The sequence below is a fragment of the Acanthaster planci genome, linkage group LG14 (assembly GCF_054643075.1).
Source record: "Acanthaster planci isolate LZ-2023a linkage group LG14, COTS_SCS, whole genome shotgun sequence".
NCBI classification, from domain to species: domain Eukaryota; kingdom Metazoa; phylum Echinodermata; class Asteroidea; order Valvatida; family Acanthasteridae; genus Acanthaster; species Acanthaster planci.
In genome coordinates, this window is record NC_141790.1 from 15,311,735 (window position 1) to 15,337,397 (window position 25,663).

The 25,663-nt window shown below is 44.8% G+C and overlaps 1 protein-coding gene across 3 annotated transcripts in view; it reads left to right on the forward strand.

Annotated features, from left to right (window-relative positions):
* Positions 1-25,663, forward strand: part of cask (calcium/calmodulin dependent serine protein kinase) — an 86,869-nt gene that overhangs the window by 40,179 nt on the left and 21,027 nt on the right. For 2 of the 3 annotated variants that reach the window (XM_022232309.2, XM_087146109.1), the window contains 2 exons: positions 11,533-11,619; positions 15,223-15,309. In XM_022232309.2, coding sequence (XP_022088001.1) covers positions 11,533-11,619; positions 15,223-15,309 — 174 coding nt within the window. The remainder of the gene's footprint in view (positions 1-11,532; positions 11,620-15,222; positions 15,310-25,663) is intronic. The other variant, XM_022232310.2, reaches the window with a different exon arrangement.

Genomic DNA, 25,663 nt, shown 5'->3' on the forward strand with positions numbered 1-25,663 from the left:
TACAAATAATCGTTTACTAAAGAGACAAGATAAGATAAAAAGGGACGGACGGCTGCATGTGTTGGAGATAACCCGCCCTTTTCTCAGTGTGGATGATTACCCTGTGCTGGAGGATCGAGGAATGCTTGATGCAACATATTCTCAGCAACTGCAGAGAATCAGAAGGTTGAATTTTGCGAGCGGACAACTTTTCTCATTTGACAGCAGTTGGTGTCGTTACAGCGAACGGTCTTCCCACACCACACATGCTGCCCATCGCTTGATTTGGCTCAGCCAACACCCCTAATCGTCTGCCTCGTCTGCAGTAGCAGAAAAAGGATCCTCTCGGTCGGCCGAAGGGAGGTCGTTTTCCCTTTCCTTTTGCCATGGTCGTCGGAAGCCTGGGCAGTTATTACTCGGCCGAGATGGCCTTTGATCGGATGTTGAGGCAGCACCGGCGAGAGATACCCAGCGGACTGGATTTGGAGAGTGCATTTGAGAAGTGGGTAAGTCTGACAAGAACAAGGTCGGAAAGGAGCAGTTGCACAGTTTGAAGTTTTTGGGCTCCCAGCAAAATGGCTCCACTGAGTGAAATGCTCTGAAGCTGTGAAGGAGTGCCCCAGTCTTTATTAGTTTCATGTGCATGTTGGCCTTGGAAGGCTTTAGCTCATTTGCTGTGGTGTTGTCCTTGGTTCGCAGCACGGAGACAGACTGTAGGAGCTTTTGAACTATGAACCCTTGACTCGTTGCATCATTGGTCATGCTTGCTACATGCAAGACTCGGGCGTGGCTTTAAAAAATGCGCGTAGTGGTTATGTAAACTACATGTAAGTTATCACATGTGCAGTGTGTCAATGTCGCTTGATTTTATTTGCAGACATCAAACGTTTGTTGTCCTTGATTTCCGTTCTCGGGTTTACCCCTTGTGCTTCAACCCCCAAAGTTAGTCACAGGTGTTTCTGACATTCAAACTTGAGGTTGGTTCGAGTCGGCAGCAAGCTATCCCCTGCAATTATCTCAATTGGTATAATGAGACTGCTTGCTGCGTGCACCTGACACAAGGGTAGAAAAAAAAAAAAAACTGGCCTGACAGCTGTCACGGGGATGTGGTAGTGACCCATAGGTCTGCTAAACACAGGTAGCGAGCCGTGCTTGCACTGTGCTGGGCAAGTGGCACTCCACTTCAGTGTTACTCTCTCTCTCCTATGAGGGGGGGGGGAGGAAATATACATTGTACCTGTGCCAATCGAATGTACCGGTATTATTCAAGAAATGACTTTCTGGTCGTACCTGTCAGCCCGACTGCCAGAGTGCCATTTACAGTGGGCTGACATTCAGACATTTTGGAGGGATTTCCTTTGAATGGAACGCTGTGTCTCGCAACTGTGAAAATGACCCAAGCTAACGAAATGAGTCGCAAGTCGGCCACAGCCACTTTGGAGTGAAGAGCCCTGTAGAAGAATTCTGCACAACGTAAATCGACGGAAACTCTCTCCCTACTCCGCCCGGGTAAAGTCCGGTTTCATTAGGATGCCCAACTGAGCTCAGTCTGCTGTTTCTAAAATGGAGACTAGGACAAAAATCACTTTTCAAAATGGCCTTGCGATTCATTTTGTGGCATCCGGCCACATACGCCATATTGATAGAGCCCCGTTTTTTTCTTTTTTTCTCTCTATGGCAATCAAAATTCCTTGCCCCGCTGCTGTGATGTACAACGCACTCAGTATATACTCAGCGTAACTGATTCTCTCAGTCCACTGTGGCATGATGCGTTTCTTGCATACCCAGCCTTGCCAAATCACTAACCACAATTTAGACATTCTCAGAACCGAAAAAAAAAATCATTCTTGTAAGAGCTATCTCGTACTGTGTAGAGCATGAGAATCCAATCAATGTTCCCTGCGCAACGGCCCCTAGGGTAACAGAAAAAAAAATCATGGTCATGGCTACATACAGTCTCTTGCACCTGTCGCTAAATAAAACATCACACGGTTAATTGGTGTCCTCCGGACTCAATATCATGATGTACAAGTAGGCTCTTTTTTTTTTTTAATTTGCTGGATTCAGGAGGCGCGGTGTATACATAATGGAAGCCAAGGAGGTTTGCCCTGGTAGTAAACTGTACATGTGTGGGGGGGGAGGGGGTTGATACAGAAGAGATCGCCCCAAATTTTTGACTAGTTGGTGTGTGTCTTGAGGCCCTTACATGTACTGTTGGATCAGCTGTGGAAATGAAATAACCGTGTCAAGGCACAATTTTCTTCAGGCTTCAGTCAGCTAGATTGCAAATTAAGGTATGTCTGGAATCAGTTGGTCAAAAAAGACGAATCAATTGATAAACAGGTGCATGTAGGAAAAAACGGTGAATAAATAGCCAGCTGAATTAAGAATTTTTCGATTGCGTGCGAATGTGTTACTTTCATTTGGCCGTCCACAGAACAGCTGGCATTTTGATTCTGACGAAGCATTTTTTTATATCAAGTTTAAATGCTCAGAGAACTCTAGACAGTACGGCGCATTTTAATTTAAAGTTTTGAGAAAAAAATGCAGAAGAAACAGCGTACATGTATGTGTTGAGAATGGAAATTTCTAGACCAGTAGTAATGGTAGAAAAAATTTTCACACTTTCTTCCCCTGTGTGAAAAAGGAAGTTAAACAACTTATTTCACAAGTGGGCCAATTTTTCACATCTCTTTACACCAGTGGGAAACATGGTCACACCTTTTCCCACAAGTGGGAAAAAGATTTCACAGCTTTTTCTTTCACAAGTGGGAAATTTGACTGTGAATGTGTATTCTTTTTCACAGTTTTTCCCAGTCATTTTTTGCAGGGTTAAGTTTCAATTGCCATGTACCGCACAGGTACAAGAGCTGTCACACCTTTCACATTATGAGCCTGGCTAAACTCAACATGTAACAGCCCCGAGCGTGCCCCATCATGCCCTTATCAAGGACATTATGTCTCAACATGATGCCAGATTCCTGCCAACATTTTCATAAGTCATATCACCGGTCTACTTTGCCACAGACCCAGATGGACCGTCAGTAAACTGGATTATGTGTGTCACTTGTACCTGTACAGGGCGTCACCCGATGAGGCCAGCCTCTCATGTTTGTATATTGGCACCCCTGGGAGAGCAAAAAGAGTAAAAAGGTTACACGAGAAACCTTGAGAAAAGCCAGCAGAAGCTGTCGCTAGCTTACTGTGTACACACATGCAGTGTGATCTCGACCAATAGTTGGACACCGATAAGGGGTTTGCTGGGGGGATAAAGGCATCACAGTTTTAAACCAGACTGGCGTGTGATTGCGTGGATCAGCTAATCAGGAGAACCTGGAACTGACACAGGCGTTTGTGGACAGGGCGTCGATGTGAGTTCTCTCTTGGGCGCGTCGGGCATCAGCATGGAAATCGGGGGCGGCACAGTCACTGTTTTATCAACAGAATGATGTGCCAGGCACAGATTTGTGAAGAAATGTCTGAGCCAACAAAGCCATTGGTGGATACTTGTTGATGCAGCGTTTTGGACAAGCAAATCAGCAATATTAACATCAGTTTCCATCAGCTCTTTGGAGAATCTACTGACAGTGTTCTTTAAAAAGTTTGAAACCAACAAAGGCAACGAAAGATACTCGCTGATATGAAACTTTGTTTTTATATGAGCAACTCTTCCAGTATTGAAACCAGTGGCTTGATGACACTTTCATCTGCTGAACCAGAACAGCAAGGAAAAGCTTTTCTACCAAGGGCTCGATAGCAAAAGAGAAATGCCAAATCAATTGGTGCTTGTTGATGTCAACTCACTGATTTTAAGACAAGACTCTCGCAATCATCAGTGTTGAAATCAGTGGATCAGAATTTGCGATATTGAACTAGAATTTGTAAAAGGAGATGTATCAGATGTCGTGAAATGCACTGCAGCAAATTCAAGAATGTCGGTGTTGAGACATTTCGGCATGATCAAGTGTTGCTCACGATCAACTCATCCCTCAACTCAGATTGGCCCTCTTGCATCCACGTAGCGGACGTTTCACCGCAGCCTCGCCATGCTCCTCCACAGCTACGGCCTGACCCGCAAGGCAGGCAGGCGGCGGTCTCGCCCCAGTGTGAGTAGCACAGGTGCCAATGGTTTTTAATGGTCGCCAGATTTATTACCCGTCTGCACCAGCTCCACTACAATTTCATCTCTGATTACCTTTAGTTCCATCCATGTACACGACATGTAACCAAGGGCGTAGATTGGTTTGCACAGCTTCGATTGTGATGAAACATGCATGTAAACATTTTTACCCACACGTATATGTGAGGGAAATGATCCTTTGGGCCCCTGCGAGTCAATACAAGGGAGTGACGTATGAAGTACATATTATGTACCCTATTGCTTGTACATGTACACTGTTGATATTTGATACCAGTAGTGTGGAAATTGCTGCGCAAATATGAAATGATCTGTTCTTGTTGGTTTAAAAATATTTACAGAGTGAATGTACCGTACTCGAGCATGTAAATGCGTGAAACAAACGGTGTAAATTGATTCATCATAAGAATCTTGATCATGCCCCCCCCTCCGCGTGTCTAATAACATCTCCCCACCTCGCTCTGTGGGCTTTGGCTTCCCTGCCTCTTCCCTCTTGTCTCTGGCTTGTTATCTTCTTAATAGGCTCGTTTGCTCAGCATCTGTCACGACTCTGATCTTGCAGGAATGTGCTGCCTCTGGAGTTAGGGTCCCCCCCCTTCCTCCCTTCCCCGGTTCCCCGGCTCGTCTGCATTCCGGTAATGCCACGTGAACGTATCCGGCTACACGTAGCGGTGGCTATATCATGACTCGAATTACCCCGACTCGTGGGTCAGCTAATCCCTGCTGTGTAGTAGACACGAGGTCCTCGGTCGCAAACATTTCTGGTCCCCCGTCACTCAAAAAAGCTGAGACGCGGTCGCCGCTCAAGTTGCCAGGCTTCAGGAGGAGAGTGTCGTGTCAGTTGCTGTGCTGCATCATGCGTTGCCAGGGGCAACCGCATCCCTCGCACCATCTCTTGAAATGCCCTCCCCTGTGTTGCTGTGATTGTACTGCAGAGGGAGAAGAAAATTCTGGTGAAATGATACCAAGGGATTTAAGCAGTTGCCGCCTCTCAATCATACGTGCCAGATCGTTATTTATTTTTTGTTTACACAACAGGATACAATCGGCAACATTCCCCTGTGGACAGTTGAAACTGGAGCAGCTGGAATCTCTTCCATTCTGCTGATGTTCTCGAGAAACTGTTTAATACATGTGGAATGTTGACCTTGTGTGTCTTTTTGTCAGTTGACAAAGAAATGCCAGAGGGCTAATCACTCGTACATGCATCCGAGGAAACCAGACTGAGAAGTTGGAGGCTGTTGAAGTTCAGCATCGGCATAGCCGCATCCACATCCTGTGCCTAGGGCTAGGTCCGGGTCTCTGGCTTTTGCAAGCGCAATCAGTGGGCACCCTCTGGTAATGGCCGTAGCCCCGGCTTGGGACACGGCCTGCTCTCACGGCCGACCGTTTGCAACCCGAGCCCTCGCAGCATGCTCTCCACAAGCACCGCTCGGACACTCTCTGGTCTGGCTGCGATTTGGCCTGAGTAAGCAAATGCTTCTCTGGCCGTGGCCTGATAAGTGACATGAGTGACATTCCGAGGTAGCAAGGGGTGTCGCTTACCTCCTCCCCTTGTGTTTGTTAACCCCCGTGCTATTTCATTGAGAGACCACTCGAGTGGCTAGCAGACAGGTGGTAACCATGATCTTATGTTGTGTTTGCATATGCTCTGAGGGATAGGAGAACATGTATAGGAGCTTGGCATTGGGTCCTTCCATGAGGTTGGGGCACAATTTGTGACGGTGTGTTCGTTACACTGGTAACTTTTACCACCTGTCATGACCTTTAGAGTAGGTCATTTACTCTGTAAAAATAACACACCCCCTCTGAGTTCAGCCTTGCAAATGTATAACAACGTCAATTTGGAATCCACGTGCAGGGAGATAGCCGTTCATTTTTACGGAACCCATGCAACGACTGACACTGTCACAAATTGTGCCCCAGCCTCATGGCATGACCCAATGGAACTTGACTGTGTCGGTCAATACAGGTGGCTTATAGAACTTGTCCATACCATCCAGCAAGCGCATCCACAGAATGCAAAACCAAACGTAACCAAAAATGGCAAAAAATCTTTGCATCAACCTGTAGGTTGTTTACAGTAATGGTGAATTAGTCACGACGCAGACTGATCTGTTTCATTGAGCTGTGGACCACATTGTTCCTTTAGGATGAGAAAAAAGTAAAGGGGGAAAAAAACGGGTATGCGGTGCCTGTTGAATCATGCCAGCAAAAGGCCGAACCCGTTGTTAAAATCCAGGCCTGCTGGTTCAATACGGTTATTGGCAAACTACTTTGGGACGAGAACGAAAACTGGTTGTTGGAAATAATGATTCACTGGTGCTGAAGCGCCAGCCAACATTAATCAGCGCAGGTGTTTTTCGCATCGATTCGGTGACGATTCGGGATGTGGGTCATTTTGCATGTCGTAAACAGCACTTAGTAACGTGATCCGCCGTTGATTTGTCACATCTCGGCCTCTTTTCGGCCCCGCCAAGACACCGTCTGCCCTCCCGCGATCGATGGGATGATGCCGTGAAACAAAGAGGAGAAGGAGAGGAATTGATCCATGTTTGGAGGGTCGAGAACTCGAGGGGCAAACATGCACCGTGGCCAGGCTTAAGATGTACTCATGTCTTCTCCTTTCAGTGCATTTGCACTTAAAAAGTGTACAGTTCATGCTCCGGAAAGAGACAAGAACATTTTCACCTCACGAGCAAAATTCCTGAAGACGAACTGCTTGCTTTCCAGTTCTTGTTGATTAAAATCTTGCATGAAAATGTTGGGTTCGAAATCAAACTGTGGCCATTAGTTCAATCAAACTGTAAACTGAAAAGAGTACTGTTAATTGATTGATCTACATGTAATCAGAAACTTGCAGACCTACATGTTGTACTGGGTTGAGGGATGGCGTCAGTGTCCTTTCGGAAGACATTTGGCCGAGAATTGAGCACACATCTACACTGCAAAAATTTTGCTGGGAAGACCTCGGAAGAAGGCAGCTGCAGATGGTACGCATGTGTGTACATTGTACATGTATGTGTAATTGACACGAGTTGGGTCTTTTTTGGCCTTCGGCACAAAGGCCGGTTTCCCTCCCATTACCAACTGGAGCCCTTCCTGCCTCGTTGATTATCAGTGCGGTCGGCCGGTTCCTGCCACAGGTGGGAATGGGCGCTTGCCTAGCAAGGCATCAGCTAATGGGTTCAGATAAGTGTGAGATGGTGCCTGCCGCACCGGTCCCCCGTGCCCGTGCTAGTGTTGAGTGGATGGGAAAGAAATACCGGGGGAGTGCCTAATCGTCCGTAATCAATCAATTACGAGTATTATAATGGGGCCAGAAATTCTGTTTTACAGGTTTGGAAATTGAGAAGAAATTGTGAAGAATTAACTCATTTTTGTTCCTAGAAATTTTCTTTAGACGGGAAACATTATGATGCCGTGTTTTTTCATGTGCACCTTCCTATGGGAGCTCAATAGGTCACATCCCACCCCACTGCTTAAGGAAAATGCACAAAGCATGAATGTCATTAGGACAGGTCAATCATCCTATGTGTTTCAGTGAACTGGTCCATTTTTTGTGGGGGGGGATTCAAAGGCTATTGCTTTTTTTAATTAAAAACGCAGCTTAAGAAATGAAGCAAAGAAAGTTGAAGAAGAGCATGCCATATGGAATGAACCTAACATTTGTAAATAGGATTGGATCTGAGCACTGTTAAGCACTGTATTTTGCAACAAAAGCCAAGTTGTCAATAGCACAGAAAATTGCAGCTCGTTTTGTGTCTCACTTTCAAACGTGTATGTGCGAAAACTCCACAGGTCCTACCTCTGAAGTGTACACAGCGCGGTCATCCAAGCTTCATTCTGGATAATTTCATTATGCTCGATTCCAGGGTCAGCACTGCCACGCTGACTGTTTCCACCTCCCTCTCGTGCCCACAGTCTTGTTGCACCAATCTTGTCCCCGATATTTATAGATGGCACAAATATTTACTTTTGAGCTGGTCGGACACAGTTTAAATGTATTTGCATTTACTCAGAATGAGCATCAACGTTCCAGTATATTGAAAAGTTGCCGCAGTATCCGGCTCACGTACATCCTGGTGTGTCCGACTTCTCAGCTTGCAGTACCCAACCTTATTTCTGTGCAAATAGTTGGAAAACTTCCCTTTGTTAGTTTTGGGTTTCTGAAAGTATCACAGGCAGCTCGGGTCACAGCCTCTCTTGCCAGCATGTATATCTATAACGTGCATTTACTGGAAGGCACGTACATGTAATACGTGTTAATGTATTCGGTGCATGTTGTGCGTTATCGCTCGGCTGTGCATAACAAATCGATGGTCAAGCGTTGGGAGGACGGGGGTTGCTGTGCAGGGGGATGTGCAAGGGCCGGAGGCGATGACCGCTTGATTCGGTGGATGGCCAAGTAAGCGTGAGGCCAGGCCCGTGGGAAGGAGGACGATGAACACAAACACACCTATGTGCTCGAGCTAAAGGAGTGCACATGATGATTTTTATTTTCAGATGTTTTTAAATGACACTAGCAGTGCACATGTAGTTGCTGCTTTGTGTAGTATTTGCTTCAGACATGAGAGAAAGCTTGTGCACACTGATGACGGACAATAGCATTGCATTAGAGATCATTTTCATCATACGTGTACGTGCATATGTAAGTCTGAATATAATGACTCCCATAGAGCAGGTTAAGAAGTCAGTTTTACGCAGCAGTTTGTGATCATTTCAATCCATTCTCCGCCTGTCATTTGTACCCCCCGTGTGGAGAGAGAGTAAAGTGTCTTGCCTATGGACATTGGCTTCAAGATCGCTATTTGGTTTGGTTGGTTCCATGTATGCGTACCACTTAATCTTTGTTTCTGTAATGATCGTCGGACTGTGGTACTTTCTTTCGCATTCAGAGTTCTGTCCATCATGAGACTGATCCCCCCTTACAGGGTGCTTACTTCCTATTGCGAATAAAAACAGTACCTGATGTTACTGCAGTGACACCAAGACTGCAAGGGCTTCGTTCTCTCCAACACTTGAGCAGCTACTGAATTGCATCTTTGTATTTTCCTTGATCCCACGCGTATACAAAACACAATTGTTTTTGGGTCAGCTTTGCAGTTCCTGTAATTGGCTTAGCGCACGGAGTAATCGTCTTTGGCTTCTGCTAGGCAATTCTAGTAATTGGCTTAGCGTCTTGAGAACAATGGAATACTGGTTCAATAGCGTAAACGTGCCGAGGACACCTGGAAGGCTAATGAAAAGAACGCCATCTGGATGTGCTCTGCCAACGAGACATCCAGACAGGGCAATGGGACATTTTTTCCCAGTACAAATCGGCTGGGACCACAGAGAACTCCAATTAGGCAGACTGCCCCTCGTGGGATCTCATTAATTGTTTTCAAGCCCATCTCTAACAAGCCCCCCAAATCCCCAGTGCGCACTGCCTGTGCTGTTCAAGAGATGTTTTCTCTTGATTATGGGGGAGGGGGGCAGCATTGTCTGCAACGGACAAGCGCTAATTGGCTAATGCTTTTAAGCTGTCCATTTGTGAAAGGGCCCGGCATTGATTTGTATGTGTTCCGGAAGATTACCACAATTTATTAGGACAGGGCAAGAGACAGGAAGACTTACAGGAAAAGAAGGGGAAAAAAAAGAGTAAAAGTGATTGCCTGACACAGAATGTATTGGGTGTGATGTCTAGTTTTCAGTGATTTTATTCAGTTGAACTGAAGGTTTGATTGGATCTCACCAAAAAAGCTTTTTTTGTTTAGTTTTATGTCTTCACATCCCGTTTCATGGAAAAACACTCTGATCTGCTATTAAGCTAGAAGAGACACTTTTCTGTGGGATCACACAAACAGAAGGACGCTCACGAGATTGTTCAGAAATTTCTTTTGGGAGAATACAGTTTGGAAAACTGAATGGAATGGGGGGGGAGGTGGGTTGAGGAACAGGTGGAATCCAACAGGGTGGCACTGAAAACTTCACACCACTTTTCCCACGCCTGACTGCTGTTGCACGTTATGCGCATCTTTCCGGACTGGTCCTGTCAGCAAGTGTTCATGACGATCACCTACCTTGACCCCGCCAGGGTCTTATTTGAAGTTCCTATTTATTTCGGTTGTCCGAAATTTTTTCAGTGCTTCAGCTTACCAAACATCCTGTTCAGGTTTCTTTAAAGCACTTGCATTCTGCGTCAGCCAGGAAATACAGGAAAGTTTTTTTTGTTCAGTCAAGCGTGCATTTAAATGGCCGCTCAAGAGCAATGTGGGTGAATATTTCTACGGGGTCTTGATTTCCAGGGCTGAATCTTTGAAGTCGGTGAGTGCTGGACCGCGCTATTCCCATCTGGCTTATAGCGTTTCAGGCGGATTCTTCTGATGTGGTTCAGAAGCCTGTAATGCTCTGGCCTAGTTTTTTATCATCTCAACGGAGTCTCGGTACGTTGGCTGTATTACGGTAGCCACAAATACCTGAAAACAAGGCTGGTGTGTTTTATAGGGCCTGCTCCCTTCATAAATCAGTGCAGGGCATCTCCAGTCGAGTTCCAAATTAGATTTTCAGAAAGGAGGCAGTTTTTTTTTTTTCTTAATCCATGCCTATGATATCTTTGCCGTAATTCAGTGCCCCTTTGTGGTGCGACTTGGCCAAAGGCAGGCAAAATTGTCATAAATCACTGCGTCGTTAATGGCAGTGGGGCATAATGTGGCCATGTGGGACCAGCGGGCCTTATTCAGAAGTCGGCCATATTGAATTGAAAGGGAGGTTACCTTTGTTTTTTGGGGGGGGGGAGGAAGCTGAGAATAAAAATTTAAGCATGAAATAAAAGTTCCTTTCAAATTAACCCGAACCATCTTGAATCCAACTAGCATACATGATTTCAAGGGTCGATAGAAGTTTGGGGTTAATATCATTTGTGCTGATTTATGCTGAATTTGTGACAAATTACTTGTTATGTAAATATTTTAAGCAAAATTAAAAAAAAAAAAAGAATACGGTGTAAGATGTGAAATTCCAGATAGCCTGACGTCACCCCATTGATTAGACTGAACCAGAATGCAATCAAAAATGGCATCCCTATTCAGTGGAGTCGATGCACAAAGAAGTTTGCTATTAAAGCCTAGAAACTTCCTGCTGAAGCAGAATGGACTACCAGCCAAAATTTCACATGGATGCACATTGCCTTTGGTCACCAGCCTATATTTTGACTAGCAAAAAAACTTTGTCGGGCAAAATTTAAGTGGCTGCACGAAGCTGGACCTGGTTACAAAAATAGTAGTGCTCCTCAGTACACCACATATAAATTGCTGAGACGTCAAACGGGCAACCTGGTACATTGTCAGTGCCCAGGCTGTGAAAGCAATTATCCTACAGTCTTAAAGTGCGGATTGAAAAAGTCTGTTCTGTCTTTGTGTATTCGTCTCCAGCTCTATGACAAGATCAACACCAAGTCCAGCGAGCAGATGCCCAACAAGAAGGACATCCCCTCAGACAGCGTGCAGAGATCCAAAGACGTAAGTAGCAACCTTTGTCAGCACCTTGTATCCCCATTAGTGCTGCCGAGTACTGTAATTCTCGTCAGCTTGCACACTGGCATAACGCCCTCTCTTGACAAGTGACACCAGGAAGGCGTATTACACTCCCCCCCCCCGAGCAGACAAATCTGCATCCCCCCCCGCTAATCTAATCAGTTTCAGCCGGGCTTCAGTGCATGATTCATCGTCGTCATTTATGACGTCCGTGAGTGTATCTTTGAACCCCACCAAGTGTATCGCGGGGCCCTGTCCTCGCCTGAGTATGTAGGCTAACAGGCCCTAATCGACGCTGCTGCAGTTTCTTGCAGTGTGCGCTGGCGACGTTCCAGGGATTTTTTTGAGACCCGACACATGCCACCCGTGCGGCGTGGTCCCAGTAAATGCCGCCCTCTGCTGTCCACTTTTCAATCATGGAGAAAAAGTCTATATTATCGGACAATCGATGGTAGGCATTTTTCTGGCTGAGTGATTATCACTTTGCACAGATAGCTTCATCCACCTCCTTCATTAGTCACTCTAATTAACGAGATTCACGGCCCGATTGTGAAGACAATAGATATGGAAAGGAACATCCAATGGCCTGTTCCATTGCTGGTAAAATTAGCCTAATTAGTGCTGTCAAGGGGAAGATGACAAGGACTCCCTTCCTCCCCTCTCCATTTCATACTTAATGAAGGGACTGTGTGCAAGAAATATGGGAGAGAGGTTGATCTGTTCATGTAGTGCTCATTGGGTTTGGCAGTCTTGTTCCAGGTTGAAAATTGATGGAATTACAGGTGTTGCCACGTTGAAATGGGTTTTCAGTGTTTAAAGCAAATCTCCATCACATGTACAACGTGTGCTAAATGTGTGCTGGTACAAATTTACAGTAAACTAGAGACTTCACAAATATTTTGATCTCAAATGTGAAGTCAGTTGTTTTGTAGAAATGAGTTACTATAGAGTCTGAATATTTTGGCGTCTCGTATGTAAGGTGTCCTATCTGTGCACAAGTACCCCCTCACTGTTGGCAAACAGACAGTCTGGGGTGACTGCCAGGTGCTGTTGGTACACTGCTCACACTTCAACTGGCTACAGATTAACAGGATTATGATTGGGTGTTCGGTAACCAGGCTGGCAGGAGCAAGCATGGGTGTACAGCATTACCTCAAGTGGGATCACTGTTCGGTGTAAAAAATTAAGCGCCCTCGCTTGTTCACGTGTGAAGGTCACACAACCTTTCATTTTCGGGCCGAAGTTGGTAGAGCTGTGGAGGAGTGAAGTTTGTTTGGCACAGTACAAACATGCTTGGGAAAAAAAAGATAGCCAACCAATCGGCTTCGCAAAGTCTGTTACTCAAGACTGGTTCCCTATTCATTTTCAGTTGGCCCCCCAAAATCTGCTAAGCAGTGTTGCCTGTTATTAAGCCACTCTTTGAAGTTGGTCCCTGCAGGGCTAGTCAGAGACTGTTTCCAAATTACTGCTCTTAGCTGTGGCTTGAAAGTGTGCACAAGGCTATGGTTGTGGCTGCCGACCTTCCCCATAGAGTCGTGTGTAATTCCAAGCCGCGGCAAAGCAAATCGGACTTGGCCAGAGACTGGGTGAAGGATTCAGGTGCGTCCCCAGACTGACTGTCCTGAGAACCCCAATCAGGTTTGCTCGGGCCGTTGATTAGTCTTTTGATGGATGGGCTTAATGAATTCCTTCAGCATGCGTTTAACGAAAATCCACTTGGACGGGCCACTTCACCAGCCTTGCCTCGGGAATGCCTGTAGCAATTATGAAGACAGATAGAAGGTGCGTTGTTATTGTATTAAAGCAAAGGCAAGGTGGTATTATCAAACAAGGTGACATGCTGAGCTGGACTGAGGGCAGTAATTTTGAGTAGGTGGTGCAGAACCCCGGAACGATCTCTAGAATGAAATTAGGCGGCAGTGAAACATTGTCAGTTTTAAATCTAAATAAATTTAAGCTGAAAACTTGTTTTATTTTGAAAGGCTTTCAGTGTGTAATTTTGATAAATAATACACGACTCACTTTTTCTTGTAAATTTTTTACAAGGACTTTGCCCTTTTTACTGTATTTTAACAATTTTTTATTCCAATTCTTTCATTATTTTATTGTGATTGTGCGAGTTTTGTTTGTTACTAATCGTTTTTTTTTTTTATTATTGTTTTTAAGTTTGGCTTTTTTTGTTAGGCGCATTTGATCAAATGTATTTTGACAAAATGTATATCTGGAAAATGCACAGTCTCAATACCACTATGTTAAATGGATGAAAACTGGTGAACATGTACCCGGTACATGCAACTGTGTATTCCCACGTGTGCCTCTTATTGACGGTTTGCACAAGTGACATGTAGGCATCTAACATATACCGGTAGGTACACTGAACACCTATGGTGCTGAAATCTCTAGATGTCGTTTCCTGCCTAAAGTGAAAAGGGGAGGGGGTGTGCAGTTTTCAAATTTAAAGACTAACAAAATTGTATCTGACGGTGTCTCCTTGTTGTGAACTTTTAGCACTGTTTTGACCCTGTAATGTTTGGTGAGTGCCAGTGAATCCTTGCAATTCCAATCTTCGGTTTTAGGTAGTTCGACGGGCAGAAACTTTAGAATGCAGTTGAAGTGTGGCTTGACTGGCCAGTTTAAAGTGCAAAGACTGTGTCACTGGCTTCTGCACGGTAATGGATTTTGATAGACTCGGGAATTTAAAGTTGCTGGCAATTTGTTTAAAGACTTAGAGATGCATGGTCCAATGTGGCTTTATGAGTTGGGGTAACCCGAGCCTTAATGAGATTCCAGGCTTCAAATGTCACATCATATTATCCCCCCTGACGCTCGTTGCCATATCGAGTGGGGAAATCACATTGATTGGGATTCATAACCGCACCGAGCGAGTCGAAGCATTTCATCCCCGGTAAGCTAAGAGTCAAATCAAATTGGAAAAGACAAAATCCGGGCCAGGTGAACGGCGAAGCCGCTGAAAGTTTCTGATGGCAGGTGCCGACATTGAGAATACAGTGTCCGACTGTGCGAGGTTACTGTCTATATGAACTTCTGATCATCAGTAATTTCTCACCCATTCCCCATCAATATCATTGCGCAGACAGAAGCGGATTCAGCTACTCTGAGTGGAGCGGAGTAGGCGGTTTTTTTCTCTTATCAAAACTTAACGGCAGAAGGATGTGGTAGTAAAATTTTTAGATGGGAAGTTCATGTGGTCACCAAGCCCTGTTGGTACTATCCCCCAGCCCTTCTCTTTACTACCTGCCTATTGCTGTTATCTTGTCAGTCAGTACCCAGGTTACAACTCCATTCTCTGGGTTAGTTTATCAACTGAGAATTCAGCTTTGCAACGCTTAACTCCCCGAACAGAAGGCTTCTTGTGAAAATCTCCCAGTGGTTTTTGCTGTAGACTTGCTTGCCCGTGTTGCTGGTTTTGGAATTTCTTGATGTTGAAACACCCTGTTAGATTTCACGGTCATGATAATGCACTAGTACTAGACTGTGACCTTTCAGGTGTGGGGGGAGGGTCTTTTTGAAAACCATGGCCAGTTTTGTAAGCTGACTGGGTTTTTCTTTTGGTCGTCTTCATGTCAGCAGATCGTGGAGTTGCTACAGAGGAGCCCTCAAGACAGTCAAGAGAGCTACGAGCTCCAGGCTATCCTGTCAGAACCACACTTCAGGGTAAGTACTCGTCCGGGGGGGGTGGGGCATTGAAAAGGGGAGTGGGTAAACTGTTAGGCACAGGCACACCCTGCATGGCTGAACATGTGCCCAGAGCCGAAGCCATATGGACAGAACATTAGTGCTCTAAGAGCAAGGTAGCAAAGCATTACAAATTCTCCTTGGCGCGTACACTCGGTAAGCGCCATCATTACAAAGCAAAGATCTGTAAACTTACGCAGACGCTTCACAAAGAGCGCAGGTGACTGTTTAAATACCACAGCATGGGTGATATAAAAAGGTACGATCTGGCTGGTTGGTGTTCCTTTGTCAGGGCTGAGATGAGATACATGTATGTGGATAACTTTCTGTTACTTGTAAGTATGGTACTGATAAATAATTGATAGATTGGACTGTTTAGTTTTAGCCCACACAAACTGGTTAGGATTAGACTAGTAATATCCATTGATTTCTAATGTCGTGTGTCTCCTTTTCCTCAATCTGAACTAATGGTGTACAGTTGTCAGGTATTCAGTATATTTTCTGGTTATTGTAGATTCGATTAAACCTGTTTACGTTTCCTAGTTGCCGTTTCCAAACTCCAGAGTAAATGCAAATGAGATTCAATGGAAGCCATGCAAAGATAAAGGCACCTGCCGATGGCCTTTGTGAAGAGCAAAAAGATCTGTTAATAATTGAAGCCTTCACACCTGAACTCCACACTACTCCAAACATGCTGTGGGGACAAACACACAATATTTGACCCGTTTTGTGGGGACGGAAAATGTAACGGGGACAGAAAAATGTCCCCACAACTCACTCCTACTTTGCCAAATGAAAGAAATTGTACCTTCAACCCGGTGAAGGCCTGCCCTGCAGATCTTCAGACTGACAGGAAATGACGGAATCCTCTCGGAGCTCGTGTGTCCAAAACTCCACAGTCACCACGTTCAAAGTGCCTACATTGTCTGATTTTGAATTCCCACTTTGTTCAGAACCCTCTGAACTGTGCATCGTAGTAGTAAAACGTAGCATTCAGCCATTGCGTGCTGTTCAAGAAAGGTGGGCCTGTACTTCTAGTTGGAAAGGATTGCCACATGAGGGCAAATTTGATCAAGGATTTAAAAAAAAAAAGTCCTGTGGTTTATTTGGAATACTGGATTTCACTCGTAGTGATAATTATCTTGTCATTAATGATGAGACAGATTAACATTCATGATTTCAGATTGAACCATCAAAAATGAAAATATACATCGTTATCGCTTAGGGTGGAGAGTAAAAGGAAATCCACTTCGGATGTGGTTCTATTTATATCACTGAGCCTTCCTTGGTATCTGCCGATAATCTTTAAAGTCCTCTCAGTGGAAAGGCCACTTGATTATTCCGTAAGATTTCCTTTCCGTGTTCCAAAGCCAACAGAATTACATCGGCAGTGCCTGCGGGCAAAGTGGAGGGGGGGGGGATTGGAAGGAAAAAAATGGCAAATATAATCCCGAGCGAATATGTGCCTGGCTCGTGCTATAGTGTTGAGATGCAATACGCCAGCCGACCATCTTTATATGTATACTCGTAATGCACAGAGCGTTGGACTCCGCTCAGCTTGCCCCGCTGCACAGCCACATTTTGGGGACTGCTTGAACACCAAGCAGTTCCTTCTCTCATCACCATGATTAAGGCCAATGAATTGTACCGAACACGAGGACAGTTCTTCACCCTTACTTGTCCCGCTCACCATTTAGTTTGCTGACGTGAATGTCTTGCCCTGTCCTCTGCCATCATGTTATTATCGGGGAATTTCTTTGCAGTGCGCTGGTACATTAAAGGGTAGCCGCAATCAGTGTTTTTGATTACAAACTTTTTAAAATGCGCCTTTGTGCCTCAGTAAACCTTATTTTCAACTTTTGTTTCACCATTTCAAAGGGTATTTTAATGCCTTTTTAGTTTTTATGCTAATGAGTATTTCTATATTCATGAGCAAAACGGTGATATCATCTCAGGAAGAAGCCTCAATGTTACATTGGTTTGTACACAAAAAAGTCCCGCGTTTTGGTAGATTTTCCTGGACTAACGTTTCTCTGCTTGTCTGATTCATTGTTGTTTATGTGCATCTTTTCAGTATTACATTCTGGGTTCATAATTTGAAGAGAAATACCTATGCCCTGAACCATGTCCTCCCTAGATGTCTTCACAGAAACAGCGCCCTCAGTTGTCTGGGAAAACGTCGATAATGTTGATGATTCAAAAGTGTGCACTTTTCAACGCCTTTAACCAAACAGGAGCGTGTAAGAGTTTTCATGCAATGAAAAAAAAGTACAAAGATACAGAGAAATTGTGTCGAAGGAAAAAATTCGCAGCGGCTACACTTTAAACTCGGGTCCAGTACGTACACTAGCCAGAAGTATGCGAGCATCTGGTGCTGCATAGGTACGGTGTGTTCTCTTTTGGCACCATTGGCAAGAAAAGAGGTGTTAAAATGTACACAGTTTGTATGTGGAGATATTCAGGCGCATATATTACAACATGCAACATTAGACACGCTGCTCCTGGAATAATGGAAAAATTTACTCAGGCTTCCTGTTTTTTGGGGGGTTTTTTCCGGGCTGGGATTAGAGCCAGGAATTCACTGTTTCCAAAAAGATCCCGGGGGGTTGCATTTGACAGAATTTTTCCTGATGTCGGGATTTTTTTTTCATCGGAATTTTTCCGATGTCAGGATAATTTTTTTCATCAGAATTTTTCCGATGTCAGGATATTTTTTTCATCAGAATTTTTCCGATGTCAGGATAATTTTTTTCATCAGAATTTTGAAATCTAGAAAATACCGAGACAACAAGGGTGTTGCTACTTATACAAGCTGACAGAAAACAAGAAATGGGCACTCAAGGGGGGGAGGGTACCGTCAGGCAAACACCCAAAAGTGTACCGTGGACCCTGTGCTGTCGTGGGGTCTCTCAAAACCTCTTGTTGGTTATTTTGCGGATGTTTCATTTCTCCGTCACCTCACCCCTGAACCCGAAATTGTCTTGGATCACTTGTGCACTTCGTTGAAAATAAGACACGTCGCTCAAAGGGGTTTGAATTTGCCAAAAAAGGTGTTACCCACGAGGCAGCAGGGCCTCCGTTTGATTACAAGCATAAAAAAGGTACTTTAATAAACCTTTGTAATTTTTTTCATTCCATATTAACTTGGAAAACCTCAATGAATGTGTACACATGCATACTCATCCATGTACACGCAGTAATATTGAAGATCCTGTTTTACCGGCTACCAGTCAAAGAAGAGAAACAGGCAGGAGAGACCGATCTCGTGCATATTCATCCCCTGCACCCTGAAGTCACAGCAGCCCCCCTCCCACACAGCACCCATTGGCCAAGTGATCCCCAGCCCCACTGCATATTCATAAGTCTTGACCCCTGACCTCCACACATCGGGGTCTGACTGTGGAGGAGGAGGGGAAGGGGGGGCTGAGTAAAGCTGGTAGCATGGGATGTGACATGTTTTAATTTGCCGGTCAGACGGTACAGACAGACTGGCGGGGCAGACATCGAGAGTATTAGTCAGTTGCGGTTTGCAGCCGGGTGTGGGGAGACTGTGGAAGGTGGATTGGTTACCCTGTACATGTACACATCTTGAGAGCCCCAGCTACATATGGTCTGTGTTCCTGTAACCACTCATCCTCACAGGGCTAGGGGTAAGCTGTACTTCCTATTCTAGTGCCATTCATTAAAAAAAAAATAATAATTTCGGGCTGTCCTTTTTCTGGCAAATTTACAGGGATGTACCTGTAAGTTCACAAGCAAATACCCGAGTCTGGCTTTTAAAGCATATTTGACGTACTATATCGGTACCGTGTATGTGTCCATGCAATCTTTGTCCAGGCCTGTAGCTGAATGTTCAGAGCAAAGCGTTCCAGCTAGTTTGCATCTTTTATGTGTAAAGTAAAGCATATTTTCCTACTATTTGGTCAGTTTATCTGTAGACAATTTCTCCAGGTTACCCCTGGCAAGACTGCGTGATTAGTAGTAACATTTATTAGAACTCGTTTTAAGGTACCTGTGCCTCTTCCTGTGTTTGGTTTTTTTTTCTTTTTGCAGTGCACTGGACTCCAAAGCAAAGAATATTGTTTAGGAATGAGCCTTTTGTCAGTTAAATTTCCAAAAAAATCTGGTACACTGAGTTATTTGATTGCACATGAACGTAATTCGAATTCCCCAGACTAAAGACACTTGCGATATCTCGTGATTTGGGGCAAGCTTTTGCATAGTGACCACCATCTCTGGAATGGACTGGTTCCTTTGTGACCTTCTTATCCATTGAAAACAGTGTATTGGTGCAAGGTGTCTCTCATGTAACTAAGCAAGGCTTCCCCCGAATCACGACGTATAGCAAGAGTGTCTTTAGGATGGCGAATTCAAATTGGTAAGTTCATGTGAATTTAAAGAATGCAGCGCATCAAATTTTAGTCACATTTAACTCACAAAAGGCTTCTTAGCCCAGATGTCAGTGCTGGGATTTTTTTTTTTTTGGTGAGGTTTGGTGCATTTGCCAAAGAGTGGATCCGTCATGCTTTGGTTGCACATGCAACTGGATGCGGACATGTAGACGTCCATTTTGTGGCTGGTATCACAAATACAAAATTGTACTGCCATTGGGAGTCGTTTTGGGTGTTAAACAAACACTTAGCTCATAGCTGATGTGATAATTGATGGGGACAAAATATTGTCCATCCATGTACCCTGTACATATACATGAACATGCGTGTCTTTGGGTATCCAGTTACAAGGTAGTGTTTAGACAGTCTCTTTTGTCATGGTCATCAACAAAATTTTTTCTGTCAACAGCCTGTATGACGGAAACGTTTGACAACATTGCCCAAGTTCTCGCTGAAACCCCATTTGAGATTACTGATTTGAAGTCTAAAGCAGGTTTTCTTTTTCAGTTTTTCTTTCTTTAAATAAGTGTGCGGTAACCAATTATTTTAGTAATGGTCATTAAATTCTGTCAAGCCTGCCTTATAAAAATGTCCTGAGGTAATCCTGTGGTAACGTCCCCCAAAAAACCTCCGGACGTTATCACGGGACATTTACCCAAGGGCTGAAATTAGGCTCACATCGAATCCAAACATATCCAAGTAATCTGCCAATTAGAAGACACGTTCAGGCTCTTGTACTCTTTTTTTTCCCCTCCGCTTTAAATTGTTATTCTTCGGGCTGATAACTTGAAACCTAATCACAGGGAACAGTTGGCCACGTCCAAGGGCAGGTTACCAAGCAGCGGGTAGGCTGGTGGGCCCTCGATATCATTAGCTTGAACGGTGCTCCCACCTGACAGCCAGGCTGGGCTGGGGTGCCCGTCTCCCCTCGCGAAGAGAAGCACAAGACTCAAATTGATTTTCCAATAAATGGACGGCCCCAACATTTGCATTCTTCAGAAACGAGTGTGTGGGGGAGGGGGCTGGGCTAGCCGGAGATAGTTTGATATACACGTGGATCCTAATCAAACGTGGGTCCATCACATGGGAAAACGTCCTGTCAGATTCCATCACGAAGAAAATGCATTCGTTTTGCCAGCAATCTTTCACTTTTCTTGCCCAGTACAATTAGATTTGCCGAGCACTGCATCTGGGCATCTGGTACATGACAGTATCTCTCAGACCCTATTCTTCTCTGCGTTTGCTTTTAGTGTCACTGCAAATATACAGAATTTTAATCAGTTTCCTGCACAGTCATGGACCTGGTTTAAAACTTAATCTCCATTTGGCAAGCAATGTTGGCTAGTAATTACCAACTCACCCTGTCAACCATTAACACGAATGTTATGAGCGCTTTGACGACCAAATTTAATACTTGGCATGTAAAGAAATCGGCCCCCCCCCAAAGAGGGTGTGCCGTCATCGAGATCCATAAACCCGGCAACCCAACTATTGCCGTGTGTATCGTTAAGATTCTTCTTGCCGTGTGTATCGTTAAGATTCTTCTTGCGGTATCACCTGAGGTTTGCTCCCCCCCCTTCCCTCCAGATCATAATGCGGGGACAGCAGCCGGGGTCGTAATTCACATTCAACGCAAATGGGGCAATAAATGAAGCTGGGAAAGAGGGGACGTACGCTGATTACTCCCGCGGTTAAATCCCCCCCCCCCCACCCACCCCAACTTTCACCTGGTGATTTCGGGTTCCAAAAAGAAAAATAAAATGGTCCTAATTATACGAAGACATTTAACAGTGCAAGAAAGGTCTGTCGCACTTTGTTTTGAGGCTTGGTTTTCGCATCGAGCGTGTACCCATTTCAAAGGGGTTTTTTTGAGAGGGAAGGGGGTCAAATAGGACAGTTGATTGATAAGTATGTCAGCGGTGCCGGCAGGAAATTACTCCAAATAGAGGAACGTTAAATCAAAGACCCAGTTTATTTGGGGGGGGAGAGTAGGCTTTCTCTGGTCATATCCAGCAGCATTTCTTAATGGTTGTCTGTTTATGGTGTGGCTCAGTGGAGTGACGACTGAAGTGGAGGTCACCGGTGCCTGCTTAATGGACCCCCATTTTTTTTTTCTTTTAAGTAGTACATGTGACTATTTTGGTCTCCCGAGACTTGTTAACACCCCTCTGTTGCCACTATATTTTGGTCTGGGGTTGGGGTTTTTTTTTTTAATACTAATGAGAATTCCTGATGTTAAACTGGTCAGAAATTTGGAGGGACACCTTTCAAGGCCAATAAATTCAACCTGCGGTAAGATACTTGTTGGTTTTATTGAATTAAAAAAAACTACTTATGGGAGCTTGCAGGCCAAATTAAAAACACATTTGGAAGCTGCAGCCATAATTTGTTGTTTACCACAGAATCTGACAAGAGGTGATTGAGCCAGCGAGGGAATGTTTGTGTTGGTTGGATGGAAGGGGCGTGATGTTCACATGCGTGGTACCTTGAGCTCATAATGGAGGCCAAATTTATTCTTGTCGACCTACAGGAAATTTGGGGCCCTGTGCCCTTGGTGGCTTCATAGCTCCTTGTACACTTACATGTACATGTTCATTTCTCCCAATATTGGAAATGCATTTCTAGTAGTTTAATTTGTTTCCCAACAACCAGGAATTTGTTGGGCATTTTGCCCATATTAGCCCAGTGTATTTTTCCCCTGAAGTGTTTACCAGTCTGTCCTACAATTGCTATAAAGAATAGTCAAGCGGATTCAGGCTTCTTGGCCCACTGGTGCTGGTAGTGTCACAACTTAAGAAGTTAATATGAACAGGATTTGGATGTGCGCAGGCATTTGAGGTTTCCCAATTGAACGCCGAAGAAAGCTGGGATTCGATGCTAACCTGCTTCCATGATCGCAGCTTTTTCAGCATTGATTGGACATGGAGTGCTGGCGTGCTGTCGACTAACATTTTTTGGGGGGAAAGCTACTCACAATTATTTCACAGCAACACAGGCCATTCCACCTCAATTAGGCCCCACCCCCTCTATGTCTGGAACATGAATCACCCGCTAGAATTAGCCCTAGGGTGCGTGTTTAGACTGGGGATTGAATTGGTGACTGCCCAGCTGTCTGTCTGAGTATTGTTGGCGTTGACGGTAGTTGTCATGCGGTTCCGACTTACCCCACAATTTCCCAGTCTTCCGCAATTGGAAAGCCTCTTGTTATTTCAACAGCAGATACATGTACGTACTTCTCCTTGACCCCCCCTCCCTCCCCCATGTGTTTTTCCTGGCCCATCAGATCTCCTGTGTGTCATCGTGTTCCCGTGTTCTTGCTCTCGGCCTGTCCTCGCAGCCGGTCAAACGCATCTCGCCGCTTGTAATGTTACCACCCCGCCGAGGATTTGATTTCAATTTCTCCAATCGAGCATCTCTTGCAATGTTTTTTTTTTTTTTGAGTTTTTTTTTTTTTTTCCCTTGTCGGCTAGGCATCCACCCGTCAGCCATCACTCGTTTAATGTAATTTGAGGCCTCTTTTCTCCCGGTTTGTTGGAGTAACCGGTGTACATGGATATGTTTGTTGTCCTAATAGAATTTTTTTTTATCTGCACGTTGCTCGAAGCGCTTCTCTGCTCTGCAGACTTTTGTGTACATTTTGGGCTTCATTGTGTCACAAAAGCTGTTTCTGCCGACAAGGACAAAGACAAGCTTTTATTACAAAACAAAGCCCCAAATCCAATCCATGTGTGCATAGTGATATTCTGAAATAAGACTTCAGGAATTGGGGGTGTACCTCTCTACCTACGTGTAGCTGATGTTGCATAATTTGCACCCTCATCCATTCGGATTAATCCATTGCTTCATCTACAAGTTCAAAATCTCCTGAAGCTCCCTGCACAAAGCATTTGAGTCATGAATACAGGCATATAAAGTGCCCGACTTTGCAGCAGGAAGTTGGCATGGTTGAATTTTACATTTCTGCAATATTACTCAAGCGTTCTAGGAGGTTAACAGTTGCCAGGTAGTCACGTTCACCATCTGTCACTCCAAATAGCATTATCTGGAACTAACCTGACACTTGAATTAGATGAATGTTTGAGCTACGTGTACTGCATTACATGTGTGAAAAAAAACAAAAGTTTGCAGAACTCTTTGTCAAGAAAAGCTGAGTCATAAATCACTACTATCCTCCTTTGTCCGTGCAGTCTGAAGTTTTCATTATAGAGCCTACATCAATTTGTATTAAACACAAATTTAATTAATAATGCTGGGTAATGTATGTACATGTACTGTACACATGTATCAGATGCAACCAACCAGACTAAGGTACATGTACACGTATGTGCAAGGTCTAACTCATTTTCCTGATGGGCGGATAAACTGCGCTCCCTGCCCCGTGCCACGCCTGCAGACGTTGACATCCTTGACTCCTATTTAAAGCACCCAGTAATTAGTCCAGGAAGTCGTAATGGTCACGCTTTAACCTCCTCCCCTCCCCCGAGCTCTCCCTGGATTTGCCATCCCTCCCGGCCTCCAATGTACCAACCCCCCCTCTCCCAATTGCTGCAGGGCCAGATGCTGCGGCAGGGAATGAGTGATGCACATCACGGGTTTTCAAGTACGCGCAGCCCTTACGCTGTACCCGCTGGATGTTGGCGTTCGTCCCCTCGCTAGAAAGAGAATGGCCGTTGGGTTGCATTGGAACGAACATAAAAGCACCAGTAACCTCTTTTCATTTGTCTCAAATCTTGGTGCTTTTGTAAGGATTCTTGGTCTTTTTTTTTTTTTTTTTTTTAAATTAGGTTTACTCGTATGTCCCAAGCTGGTTGGGGGATGCATTTGGCACCCGTTTGGTATTAAATTTGAAGTAGATGCTGGATGTGATTTTGATTTGCATTGATTTGATGTTTTAAGTTTCACCCGTCTACATCACAGCGTTTACAGTATGTATGGGTAGGCTGGAATTGATACCGTTACATCTATGCTAATAAATTAATGTCATGTGCAGTGTGTTGTGTGGCAAGTACACGTACGGTTCCTTGGCAGAAAACAAGCTTGCGTGTCTGCTGCTGTCTCTGTACCCCGATGAACTCGTACGTACATGTACTCAGGTGATTTGAAAGGAAAATTAGGAGTCTAAGACTTCGAGAGCATCTCCCCGAATGCGGAGAATATGCTGAATTGCACGTGTATCGGCATGTATCGGTGAACAAGCCCGGGCGTTTTGATTAAGCAATCAGGATCTTGATGAACTGGCATTTGATACTGCTGAAGCTTAGGTTGGGAGCGCAGCGATGGGGGGGGAGGGGAGAAGGGTGTTGTTGAAGTCGCGTATCGCCAGGGCTGAGAAGATACCGTATCCTGAAAGTGCAGGAAGTAGCTGCATTATTGAACGATTCTGAAGGGGGGGGGGTGTCCCGGCCAGAGATGGGAGGAAGTTACAAGCTGCGTGGTGCTGAGTATCGAGAAGCTGCGTTCCTGCCTGGATACTATAGCGACCCTGTCCCCGGCCGGTCACCAAGCATGCATAAATGCATGCACAGGGGCAGGGAGAATTCGTGTGTGGAGTGACAGCTCAGCTATGCTCTGCCCCGGCCCCCCTCGGCATGACATACCGCGGAGAAACTGTGCATGCGTGGACATGTACATGCAGGTTCTACTGTTTTATGAAAAAACTAATGAAGCATCTGTATAAATTAACAGATCGAGCTGTCGGAATTCATAACATGGCCAAAAAGGAGGGACTGACGCTGTTGAGTGTTGATTGGCTTCTGTTCTTGCTTGCTTTGATTTATGGTGCCTGTGCTCACTTGTCTCGGTGCCAGTGACTTAGGAAATCCCGAGATGCTGCCCAGGGACCACCTTGCGCTTTGCCAGTAGTGATAGGGCTTCGGGCATGTTTCATCTGGAGTTGTGAAATAGGCGAGGCTTCTCCTTGGAAGTGTTGCATTATTATTTAC